Here is a 14,039-nt window from a genome sequence, read left to right on the forward strand (position 1 = left end):
ATAACACTGAATCTTCCAAAAAATACTGTACTGAAGTACTGAAAATGATACCATCAACATGCTGGACTTTTTGATCGACAATCTATTTGTTGAGTTTGAAGGATTTGATTTTCAACAGACATTCGGTATTCCAATGGGTACTAATTGTGCACCGCTACTGACTGATTTGTTGTTGTACTCGTATGAAGCAGAATTCATTCAGAACCTTCTAAGTGACAAAAAGAAAAAGCACCTTGCGAAATTCTCTAATTTTACTTTCCGATATATTGAAGATGATCTATCATTGAATAACCCATATTTCAGCCAATACTTACATCTCATATATCCTAGTGAACTTGAAATTAAGAATATTACTGATACTAGAAAGGATGCTTCGTACTTTGATCTTGTCCTCAATACTAACGCAGATTGACGATTTGACACGAAAATCTATGATAAACGGGACGATTTCAACTTCCCAATTATCAATTTCCCATTTCTCAGCAGTAACATACCACCTGCTCTTCGTATGGTGTTTACATATCTCAGATGATACGTTATTCTCGTCCTTCTTCAAATACTTCATACAGAGGAGTGTGCTCCTTACGCAGAAACTGCTCCGACAATGTTGTGAGCAGGACAGATTAAAATTGACACTACGTAAGATTTATGGACACCATCACGAATTGGTTGATCCATACGATGTGTCTTTGTCCAAACTAGCTAAGGACGTTTTTACCACATGGTATATTGTGATTTGTCATTACGTGTCTAATATTTTTATTACCGAATGTAACTTTTCCCCGATTGTGACTGTTTTGCTGAGTGTGAATTCGCATTACTACAAGACATGTTACGGTACTTGTCTTTCCCTTATTCATGTATTTAGTTTGATGATAAATTTATAATTCTCATCGGATTTTTTCAAATGTATTGACGTCTTTTTTATAATATTCATGTGTTATAGTAAAGAAAATTAATCAGCGCTTTAATTTACTAGATTTGATTTGGTTCAACGTAATTTTTAAGATGTTTAACGATTGCAGTTAGATTCAAAACAAATCGGACATCGCTTTATAATATAGTTACTTGCTACCTCAGTTTGCTATTAATTGGTATTCAAATATGACGCCAGTAATTTTTTTTGTGTGCTATTTTAGAATTTCATATGTGACGTCTTTTTGAGTGCATTTTCTCCACTTCGTATGTAACGTCGCTTTTTTTCACTTTTTGCGTTGAGGACTTGACTTAGTCGGGTGTGTCAATTTTTTGCGTTGGTTTATGTAATGTATCTGGTTTTTGTTTTCTGTAATTAGTTAATACTTCAGTTTTATCATGTATATCTTTTTTTGCAATGGCATTTATTGTTCTAAAAATAAGGATGTTCCGATCCCAAGCAGAAAACCCTAGCCGTATTTGGCACAACTCTTTTGAACTTATGATCCTCAGTGCTGTACAACTTTGTACTTTCGAACTTTTATATTTTAAGTTGTGCTAAGTACGGTTAAGATTTGCTGCTTGGGACTAGAACATCCTCATCATTTAGAATAATATATTATACTTTTGCAAAAAGAGAATTTTATAAAAAGACTATGTAAAAGATATTCATGATAAAACTGAAGTACTAACTAATTATAGAAAAAAAAACCGGATACATTTGATAAATGAACTTAATCGAACACAAGAAATAGACACACCCAGGTTAGTGTATTAATCTACAAAATGAAAACAAACATTATGTAAAAAAAATGAGGATGTAGTGTCATGTTTTATCTGTTTATCTTAATTTCCTGCTTCGGATGCTGCCCTAGACTTGACCTTTTCGTGTACTTTTATAACAACATTGATTTAGCCAAGATATCAACCTCCGCATCATATAGTGTCTTTATCAAAATAAATCGCCAACAATGAGTGTTTTAAAAATAACTTGTAATGCTGTATTAAAAAATATTATTATTAGGTAGCCATGCTAACAATACAAAATGTTGGGATATTGTCTGATACAGTTTATTTATTTAATTGACAAACCAGTTCTGGAAATAAATAGATGATTGTAAACTATATTCTGTAAATACATGGTCACCTTCTTTGTATAAAATGCCTGATATCTTCTAAAAACAGTTTCAAACGTTTCAATTTATATATGAACTGTTAAAGGAAACATCGAATAACATTAAACAGAACAAAAATAAAAAAACACAATTGATTTGGTGTTTTACAAAGATAACAATTCATTTCATCCAAAAAAATACAATTAACTGTACCGGACCCGAACCCTTAATGCGCATTGCTATATCGGTGACTTTTGAAATTAGAAGTACACACACATCTTAAGCTTATTAAGACAGTAAATTTAAATAAACCATCATCTTTTTTAAAAATCTATTTGCAATAAAAAAGAAATGCGCAAAATGTCATATTCGAAGTAAAATAAAGAAAAAACAAGCGTGCCCACTAATCTCTTCATAACCTATATAAAAATCAATGGTATATTCATGATCGAAATTCAACATCATAAAAATAGTAATTGTTTCAATAAGTAAATGTAGAGGATTAGACAGAGAAAATCGCATTAGAAAAATAAATTTAAAAAAAGTTATGGTGGGGTTCTCAGTCTATTGAATTAAGGCTTTTTCTAGAGATCGATAAACCGTATAGTATAGGGAATCATTTCACATTCGAACGTAGCTAGGTAGCTATGGAACGAAATTAAACGCTGTCACTTTTGTAGTTTGTTAACAAGGACTTAATGAAGGTGGAAACTAACACTATACGGAGACACTTTAAAAATCATCTAAACGTTTAAATCAAGTTGTGTTGTTAAGGAAACATAAACCTTCTCAGTGATCTGAATTAGTGTTTGACTAGCTGCTGTGTGTTCAATGAAATTGATCCGAAAAAGTGTACTATTCAAGTTGTTTTTTTAAATTTTCATATTTTTGTCAAAGGCTCATAGAAAATATTTTGTAAAAAAATTATGAAAATTAAGGAGGTAAACCTAGGTTTGTGTTAATCATTTTCATAAATATATTATAAGCATCTAGGTTACATAGATTATTTCCAATCAGGTAAATGCTTAAAATACATTGATGATACTTGACTTTTAAAAACGCATAACTGATTTAAGGAGTTATTTCCCGGAACCAAGGTCTACCCCCTTAAACGAGTCAAATTTATTTAAGTCGATGTGTTTGAACTTTTATTGTATACGTTTAACTTTTGTTTGCTCATTGTTCTTTTTTTCAATTGTCTTACACTTGGAAGGTCTATTTAACTCTTAAATAAAGTTTAATCAACCTTTTGCCTCGAGTTTGAATATGGCCACTGTTTTTTGCAATATTTTTGTTTTTGCTTTTAAAAAAGTTGCTCTACTCTTTTTTCTAAAACTAAATATTATTAAACACTTAATACAAGTTACCCATCTATGGTCTTGTATATAAGGCTCTATTTCCTTTTTTTACGTATTACAAGAAAGAAATATTATTTTATTTTCTGTGTTTATAACTTTTAAATGAAACAACTATTTTGTAAAAAGAAAGAGGATGTTGTGTTATGTAAAATTTAGTCATTTGATTTCCTGATTCGGAAACTGCCCTAGACTTGACCTACTTGTACTTTTCGTGAACTATTATAAAAACATTGATTAGGTCTAGATATCGACCTCCGCTTCGTATACTAGTAATATCTTGCTCTTATAAAATCACCAACAATGAGTGTTTAAAAAATAAATTGTAATGCAGCATTTAACAATATTATTATAGTTTAGGTAGCCATGCTAACAGTACAAAGTGTTGGGTTTCTATTTTGGATACTTTTTATCTATTAAACGGACTAATCAGTTTTTGAAATAAGTAGATGACTGCAAACCACACGTTTAATCGCTGGAAATACATGATCACATTTTTGTAATTACCTGATATCTTCTAAAAACATTTTCTAACGAGTGAACAATCTTTGTGTATTCTGTTTAACGAAATACTAAAAAACATTAAACAAGAAAAAATAATTGAAATAAATAACTGTTTTGGAGTAGTATAAAGATAACAATTAATTTTTACCCAAAGAAATAAGTCACTAATCGGGCCACAAATCCCTCATGCACAGTGCAATATCTGACTTTTGAAATTAGAAATACACACACATCTTTAGACAGTAAATGTAAATAAACCACCAGTACGATAAAATAATCGGAACTGTTCATGTATCTTAATAAAAGGTATAAACGTAAAACATACAACCTTGTATCACAATGTATCATGAAATTAATATTTTGTCATTTAAGCTTACTTAAAAACGATTCAAAACGTTAGTTTCATCTATGTTTTATTCGAGAGCCAATCCTTTCTTAACATGCATGCATCAAATACTTTTTCATTTGAAACATAAATATGTTAATGAAATAAAACGACGACCATTGAATTACAGGCTCCTGACTTGGGAAAGGCACAGACATTCAGACTGTGGCGGGGATAAACATATCAGCGGGATCCTCCCAACCCCCTTACCTTGAGGAGTGGTGTAACTTAATAATATATAAACGAACGACCTATAGAAATTTGTTAAAAATAGCGTAACTTGTATATATTAATAATTAAAACCTTAAAGGCATATCTTTTGAGGTCATATTTGTTTGTACCTGAAATTTGCATATAACATTTACATCTCTCAACAATAAGTGTTACAGAGAATTCCTTATAATATTACAAATGTATAAAACATAGTTTTTGATCATTGTGTTTATAATATCGATATCAATATATCTCAATGAGTTATAACTGTGTATGCGTGCATTACAAATTAGCGTAATTCTCTATTTATTAGATCAGTTTCTTGAGAAATTAATGTTAACTATCAGAATAATGAGTAATTTTATTAGTTCCAATGAGCATATATTTGATAGAGTTCATATAAAGTAGATATAAGGAAGTATAGGTCACCATAATCATGTAATAGTAACCAATATTCAAAACATGAAACAATCAAAACTAGGAATGACCTGATGGAAACAATACAAATTATAAAAATGAAATAAGTATGATATGCAACAACTAACAATCAACCAATGAGTTACAAGTTCCTGATGAAAGGGGACATATACAATATGGAGAGAATAAATATGTTTATGTTGCGCGGTAAAAGTTGTCCCTCCTTAACCAGAACGTCACTACAAGATGAGAACGAATTGTGACTATCGATTTTGAATAGTTTAACTCATCCGATAGGTAATAAGCACAAACACTTCTAACAACTTACATAACGTCTTAATGCAATATGTACCGAACAACAATGAATTGCAGTAACTGAAAGACAGTTAAGGACCAATTGCAAATACTTAAAAGTAATGTTTACCAAGATTAAATCAAAACACATTCAAATATTTTAGTACAGACGTCATAAAAACTCCGCTTTATTTTATGCGAAACATAAGTGCTAATATTGAAAGAATATAGGATCGTACGTTTTCATAACTTGATAGCAATACATAATATAATACGCTTTCATTATTAAAAAAATACGAATGTTGGTAGCGACAAAACAGTAATTTAGCTTTATAAATATTTTGATATGAGCGTCACTGATGAGTCTTGTGTTGACGAAACGCGCGTCTGGCGTTATAAATTATAATCCTGATACCTTTGATACCTATTCAAACCTCAAAACATCACAATGATACGGGTATCATCATCATTTTCTTTATTTAAATATTCCTTATAGAATATCGATGATCATCCCAACGAGATTGATTTTTTCCCTTGAGTCCTTTTGACGAATGTGAGAAAAGAAATCGAGTCCAGATGACCAACAATAATCTATTTATCGCTCTTTTACCTATAACGACGTTGTTAATCTATTGAAAACGGGCACTTGCGCCCTTAGTTTCTAGAAATAATTTTTCATATCACTCTCCAATTCTGAGAAAAGAAATAGAGATCAGTAAGATCAAGGATTTCTTTTCAAATTACGGTGATATTTTTCTATCGATGTTTTATTTTCCTTTTCACGGGAACAATCATTACTTGTAATTCCTATGCCAGTTATTGAATATTTTTGAGACAAATTACACAATTAATTTTAGAGTATCACAAAAACCAAAAAGGAAAACTCAAAATAACCTTCTGATCTCATTTTTGACAGTGGGGGTACGACCTGAGTTTTGATAATTAAACATACATGTGTAAAATAATATAAACACAATGCACATGCCAAATCATTTCAAACATAACGAAGAAAAAATAAGCACAAACGTACTATATCTTCGAGAAATTCAATCGTAAAGTACTTAATCAAATTGCAAAATCAAATGACAAGAAACGTAATTAAAACGAATAGTCAACAACTGTAAACTCCTGACTTGGTACAGGCATTCAAATGTAAAAATGGTGGATTGAACCTGGTTTTATAACGCTATACCTCTCACTTATATGACAGTTACATCATTTACATCATGTGTTTATTTCAACTCTAATCGACATATTTACTGACATCACATGTACAATAGTATCTTCATATCTAGTTCATTTTAACAAGAAACGGGCCACTGCTCAATTTCGTTCCCTAAATAGCTACGATCATCCGTATACGGATTTCCTATACTTAACAGTTGATCGTTCCCTAGACAAAGCTAAGAATTAATGAAATGACTCCCAACATAATATTATTTTGTTCTCATTTTTCTAGTGCGAATTACTTCGTCGGATTCCCGATAAAAGTAAATCCTCTACATTTCTTTATTAAACAATTGCTATTTCAATGATGTTGAATTTCATTCATGGATAAACAATTAGCGTTTATATAGGTTATGAAAGCATTAGTGATTTTTTTACCGAGTAAAACACAACGCGTATTACTTTTTATTGCAAACAAATTTAAAAAAATAGGTTAAAGATTTTAAGTAAAACGATATGCATGTAGTCTAGTATGGCGTTCTTTATCACTGAACTTGTATATATATATATGTATTTCGGGACCAGATGAAGGACGCCTTCCGGTGCGGGAATTTCTCGCTGCATTGCAGACCTATTGGTGACTTTCTGTTGTTGTCTGTTCTATGGTCGGGTTGTTGTCTCTTTGACACATTACCCATTTCCATTCTAACTTTTATACATTGACATGTTTGTAGAGAATGTTACATTAAATGACATGAAAAACAATAGCCAAAAGTCAAGGTGGGTGTATTGTGTCTCTTAGAATGAATTACTATTATTACTCTATACCTGTAGTATATTAAAGTCAATCCACCATTTTATACATTTGAAAATGTCTGTACCATGTCATGAATATGACAATTGTTGTCCTTCCGTTTGATGTGTGTTGTCATTTGATTTATTTGATTAGGGACTTTCTGATTGAAAATTGCTCGGAGTTTAGCATTTTTGTGATTTTACTTTATACTCACAATTTGAACAAAAATAACACTTTTTTCTATACTGCAATGGCACTCTATAGGAAGTGAGTGTGAACTTTTTTTTTTTTTTAGTAAAAATCATTTTTATTATCAAAATCTTCATAAATGTACCGGAATTGAACTATTTCCTTCACCAATTAACAGATACGGTCCAGTATACAGACACAAAGAAGTTCAACTAAACAAGAAACATGGACTTATGATTTGCCTATTTAAGCCACTGTTGGTCGGCATTTCGTTCCTTTGACAAATATTTCGACCTTTGTTATAAATAATTTTCCCATGCTATTCAACAATTTTATTGGATTTGCATTGTTGCACTTTTGATTCAAGAATATAACGATATTTAAGTATTAAATGGGTAGTTAAGGTATGATAATCTGATTATATTGGTTTATCCCCGACAATGCTATGCATTATTCATAAAATGGCAATGAAACGAGTATAATAATGCTCTTATAGCTTTACAAGTTTACAGGTTGATTCATTTTATTATTTTCAAATTATTAGAAAAAGTATATAATGTCAATAGAACAAAAGCCGCCTACATACATAATGTGATCACCCACAATTATATTACTTTTACTCAACGCTTAAATTTAGAAAAATGTATGCATGTTACGGGAAAATTAGTTATGTTATATGCAACATCTTGTTGTTTCTAATCTGTATATAAAAGAAGCTGAAACGTAATTATGTGCAAACTTAATGTGTTTTTACAAGATAACCCATTTTAGAATGATGGATACACTACTTTGACCATCAAAGCAATGCATTACATTGTAATATTTTTGTGTTTTCCTTATTTCATAGTTCATGTAAGTAGCATACTAAAATTATTGTTGTAATGTTCATATAATTACAACTTTACGACTACACATACCTATATAGATTGATAAATGAATAAGGTGAAGGATTTCATGAAAAAAGTTGATTGTTCCTTCCAGCTGAAAGAAATTGCATGCATTTAAATTCGACTGTTATTGCAGATAACTTCCAAAGATTTGAACAGGAGCTGTCCTCCGCTAGTACAAAACGAAAGATGTGAATTTGAACAAAAGTTTGATACTTGTCAAACAAATACTGACTGTAAATATGGTAATTATTATTTTATATAATATTATTTCTGTTTATACTTGACACTTTCTAATTTCTATATTTTCCAACAAATGCACCGGTCAATTTAATTTCACATAATGCTGAACATAAAGAACATACATGTAGATATTGCATATTAACGTACTAACGCGTTTTTATCCAGAACAAAATGAAAAATAATACTTGCTCAGTGGTTGCTGTTTATGTGTTGATCACTTTCTGTTTGTTGTATTAATATGCATTTACTTGGGGTTTTCTTTGTTGCAGGAAAAATATGTTGTCCTCGCAAATGTGGATTAAGATGCATAAAAAAAGACGTAAGAAATGATTTTTTATTTGTAATTCTTTTGAATGAAAAATTAAAAAAGACACGCACTTACAAAATAAAACCGACAAAATGAATTATCTCTTTCCATTGCAGTTGTAGGTTCGTTGATTTGTCCGTACGCATGTCTTTGGTTTTGTAATCATATTGAGCTAATCTATAATCTTATTGAGTACTTTAAATGACTCAGAACTAAACATAATCCGGGTGTTTCCTGGAACCACACTTTCGCTTTCTGTATATCTCTTTGATGTATAAACGCCACATGCATGCCTTACACCTTCTGTTTTGATTTTTATACAGGAGAAAGATTTCTGTCAAAGTTTTTTTTTCTATTTCAGCAAAAACAATACAATCCCTCATGTCCTCCGTACAGAACAGATGTGATCTGCAAACGTTTTGACAGACAATGTTCTACCGATAAAAACTGCAAAGGTGGTAAGAATAAACGCTGGACTATACATATTCAGTCACATATTCAAGGCATCTTATTACATTCCACAGGAATTAAGAAGTCATACTTGTTTATTTTGAATCACATGGTTTGTAAATATTGATAGATTAATGAATATATGAACGATTTATACTATACAACATCATCTTGAAACAGACATATGATATGCCTTCCGGGAACATAGCGTCCATCTCGAACGACAAGATATACGGTTGTTATAAGGTTTTCAACGCCATTGACATTTCGAAAATCATTGCCTTAATCATGTTTTCAAAATCCCTAACTCGGAAGATGTAGTGTAATTTCAATGAGCAAAATTTCATCTAGTAATCAAAGGACCTGGATGTAAACCTATATATGCAGCCGTAAGAATTAAACAAAACACATTTCCATAGATACTGTATAATATGCTAAAAAAAAGCTACGTATAACGAAGAAACAAATAAAAACAGCACCCCAACAGCATGGTGTATACCCCTCTAGAATGTGTGACCTTGGGTAATTTAGACGTATGACCAAAACAGGTTGAAAATGTATTCAATCTGGTACAAAAAAAAAGATATTTGATTTTAAATAAAAGTAATGAAATAAAAAGTAAAATCACATAAATACTGAACTTAGCGGAAAATCAAATAACAAAATACATCAAAAACGAATGGACAAGAACTGTCATATTCCTGACTTGGTACAGGCATTTTCAAATGTAGAAAATGGTGGATAAAACCTGGTTTTATAGCGCTAATCCTCTTACTTTGATGACAGTCTCATCAAATTCCGTTATATTTACAAGGATGCGTTAACTAAACAGACACACTAAATAAAATAGTCAAAATATGGGTACAGCAGTCATCATCCTGTGACAATTTTAAAAGGAACAATTTAACAGAACACAAAAACATCTATCTACAAACACATTCATTGATTGATTTGCGTGTCTGACGTCAGAAGGTTTTATACGTCACATATATTTGTCGTTCAATGTACAGACAAACAATTTAAAAATTTCACATAGGCAATGTAAGCATACAGGGTAAAAAAATCAAAAGTATGTAATACTAAATTTCAAAAATAGACCAAGATTTAAAATAGTCGAAAAGTTATATAGAATTTATAAGAATCCACAAATAATTAATTCCACTGCGCAATTGATTGATTTTAACGTTTGTGGTTCAACGTATTTTGTTATTTATATTAGAAATGTATCATAATGACATAAGATAGAACAATATCATACTGACGGGATCTTTTAAAATACAGAGTCATGTTATAACAAGCAAAGAAATACAAAATATCGCATATACAAAGCACACCACCAAAAATGAAAACAATACAAACACATTGACGGGATGTATGAGTACCGAGCCACATTAAACGAATATTACATAAAACAATCCAACAGTAAAAGTAATATTATTAATAGAAAAAAGACAAATGAAAGAACAATAAAACACGTTGTTAAGATGATAACCAACATCAGTACACGCAGAATCTATACATCAAGACCATCATGTATTATTTGTGAAGTTCATACGAAATATTTATCAAGAGGGTCTTGGTACCTTCCAATGAACTTTTAGAAAAAGGACGAGACGTTCTTTGACATACCAATGGTTCATCAACTTTCTACTCAGACACTGATAAAGTTTTACAAAGTCTTGAGTGGGAGCTGCAAGCGCTTGAATATCGAAAATGTTGGGAAATATATCGCATATGCAGGTGAATTTGGTATATTGCTAATAAGGTGGGGAAAATATATAATTTCAAAATTAATATCGTCTCGTTTGTCATATATTCTGGTACTGAGATGACTGTGTAAGTCAAATTCGAGATATAAGTCTAAAAAACCTTAGCTTCCTTCTTCAAGGAGATTTGCAATTTTACTTACCCTGAGCCAAACAAATCATATTTCCATTGGGCGGTTTAAATATATAATCCTATCAACACTTATCTATGTTACTCATTCAAAAGGGTGTTCTTGATCGCTTCCATTAGGAATGTTCAACCCCAAAATTGTAAACGTTTCTTATATAGAAATAATTAAAAAAAATAAGCGAGCTTCATGTATATGACCAATAGGGACTTCAAAGAATGCCTCAATTATGAGCCTCATATTTTTTATGTGTGTCGTTACAATTTGAGTTCCAACGCCCTATGTCTGTTTCAATGAAATAAAACTCAGCATAGATTCCAGGGGGGAAATTGTGTACGACAGATCTAGATGCACTTTATTTCTAAAAAGCTATATAGATAATTTGAATGCATAGTTTGTTAACTTTAATCAGTCATATCATTTTCAAATTTCTAAATCTCATATCCTAGTTTTATTTCATATTTTGTGTAACATTCAGTGCATAGAAAAATGCAAAAGACAGGACTGTTTTATAGCTTTTATGTGTAGTTCTACATCGAATGTCATCATCTATTTGCAGGACAAATATGCTGCCGTGTTGAATGTGGAACAGTCTGCAAACCAGGGGAAAATATATATTTACCTACAGATAGTAATGCACTGATAAATTAAATCAATCATTCTTAACATTAACCCTATTGAATATTATACTAAATCAATTATTCTAAACAATAATTTATTTGATATCCGTTTCGGAAAATGATTTATTTTTAATACCGGTATTTATTTTAAAATGTATACCAACAAAGTAGTCATTGGTTATGATATTATTCAGTAAAAGAAATTCCATAAATGAAATTGCGATAGTTTCAATTTATACAAATTTTGAAACTATTTTATTCATTTCAATTCTGAATCGTCAAATTACTGATTAAAAATTATCTACTACTATTTGCAATTTACACTCAAACTTATTTGATCGAACTGTGAATCTGACCTTTCGATGTTTTATTTATACCCAACTGTGTTGCTCCTAAATTAATGTCTCATCGAAATTTGAATATATCAACAGGTTAGTATAGCCCCTAAATCTGATTAGGTATAAGTCAATCTTATTACTTCAACGTGAAAATAACTGAAATCGAATAATTGGATCCAATTTTTTTCGGACAACTTTCTATACAAGAGTCATGCAAGAATTTCTACTCATCATAACAGAAAAAGAGCTATACAATACAAAATCGGATGTAAATAATTGATATAAATGTTTGTATTACTCATTGTGTAAACTTCATTTTTTTTCTGAAGCCAATATAGTTTGTGTTGAATCAATTATCAGATAAATAGATTGCATTTACTTAAATATATGCATGGCTTGAGCTATAAGTGTTTCATATAGATGTTTCATTATCTTATCGTGTACTCTGATAAAATTCCTTCAGTCTGTTATATTTTATTCTCCGTACAATTCTAAACAATTCACTTTCAGTTTGTTCCTTACCAAAAGTTACTGGACCTTGTAAAGCGTATATGCCACGATATTATTACAGTAAGAAAGTAAAGAAATGTCTGAGGTTTATATATGGTGGATGCGAAGGCAATAAGAACAATTTTGAGACGCTGGAACAATGTAAACAGAGATGTGAACCTGAAGGTAGGGATCTAGCTTATATATCAAACGTCACATTGTACTGTGTGAGTTGATTGGTTAATGGGGGGGGGGGGGGGGGGGGGGGGTTGGCGTTGGAACAATGTAAACAGAGATGTCAACTTGAAGGTAGGGGAATACCTTATATATCAAACGTTACATTGAAATTCTGATTTGATTGGTCAATCGGAGGCACGCTGCAAAAATGTAAACGGTGAGGTCAATGTGATCTAGGTCAATATCTTACATATCAAACTTTGAATTGAACTGTCAGATTTGATTGGTCAATAAGGGGAACAATAAGAATGGAAATGTCAACCTGGATGTAGGCAAATATCTGATGGATCAAACTTCACACTGCGTGATATTATTGGTGAATGTGATATGTTACTGACTTATTTCACTTTTTATGTAGATGCTTGATAATGTGTGGTTATTGTATACACGACGTTATACCTAAAATTAAAATGTCCTGAACTGATGTGAATGTTCCACGGTACTTTAATCACCATCATCATCATTTTTCATGTGTATGCGCAGTGAAATTTGTAAGGCTGTGTTTATAAAAATCATTTTGTTTTGGTAGGGTTTAAAAGGCATGAAGTAATAGTAAAATACTTATTACTTAAAATCATCGACCAATACATGTAGGCAGCGATTTCTTTTAGATTGGAGATATGCATAGTGTCTGATTTCTTAATCGTTCTTTTTGTGTCCGGGAAATCAAAACACTATTTCGACATTAGACCTTTAGAAAAATCAAAAGTTGTTTTTAACGATAAACACAATGAAATTTATACAATTGTTTGCTTTTTACTGGTTGAATTCAGATATGCCAATCAATACAGAGAAAATAAGAAGTTATGGACTTTAAACATTGAATGCAAACGGTAAACTGCCTCAACTTTGAAAAAACAAAATGTTAGACAAACAAATCATTTACTAGAAAAGGTTTATAATTGGTACAATTAACATACACGTACATATATCACAGAAAATGCAGTAACGGATACTATAAGAGTGGTGTTGTTAATGAGATTCCTGTAATTATAGGTCCAGATTGTTACCCCCTCACCTGTACATTGGCATGTGAATTCGGATTCGAAGAAGATGAAAATGGCTGTCGTGTGTGCAAATGCAAACAAAGAAATCATGATTAATTCTATTGATCTTCCTTTCTATTTGTTTGTTATATGTAATTAGAAAACAAAAAAACAGACGCAGATTTACGAAATTTTGGAATCAATCGAATGAGTTTGCTTTTCTTTCTTTGCCTGAACG

At 31.0% G+C, this 14,039-nt stretch overlaps 1 protein-coding gene and 1 long non-coding RNA gene across 2 annotated transcripts; both read left to right on the forward strand.

Moving 5' to 3' along the window:
• Nucleotides 1-8,102: 8,102 nt before the first annotated feature.
• Nucleotides 8,103-8,793, forward strand: LOC134719832 (uncharacterized). The gene is made up of 3 exons (XR_010107716.1): nucleotides 8,103-8,202; nucleotides 8,374-8,482; nucleotides 8,750-8,793. It is a non-coding gene; the product is annotated as an uncharacterized LOC134719832 (long non-coding RNA).
• A 138-nt stretch (nucleotides 8,794-8,931) lies between these two features.
• On the forward strand, nucleotides 8,932-13,918 carry LOC134718236 (eppin-like). The gene is made up of 5 exons (XM_063580730.1): nucleotides 8,932-8,940; nucleotides 9,149-9,245; nucleotides 11,691-11,762; nucleotides 12,600-12,764; nucleotides 13,812-13,918. The coding sequence occupies exons 1-5, from the start codon at nucleotides 8,932-8,934 to the stop codon at nucleotides 13,916-13,918; spliced, it is 450 nt and encodes a 149-aa protein (XP_063436800.1).
• Nucleotides 13,919-14,039: the final 121 nt, after the last annotated feature.

The sequence above is a fragment of the Mytilus trossulus genome, chromosome 5, assembly GCF_036588685.1.
Source record: "Mytilus trossulus isolate FHL-02 chromosome 5, PNRI_Mtr1.1.1.hap1, whole genome shotgun sequence".
Classification (NCBI taxonomy): Eukaryota; Metazoa; Mollusca; class Bivalvia; order Mytilida; family Mytilidae; genus Mytilus; species Mytilus trossulus.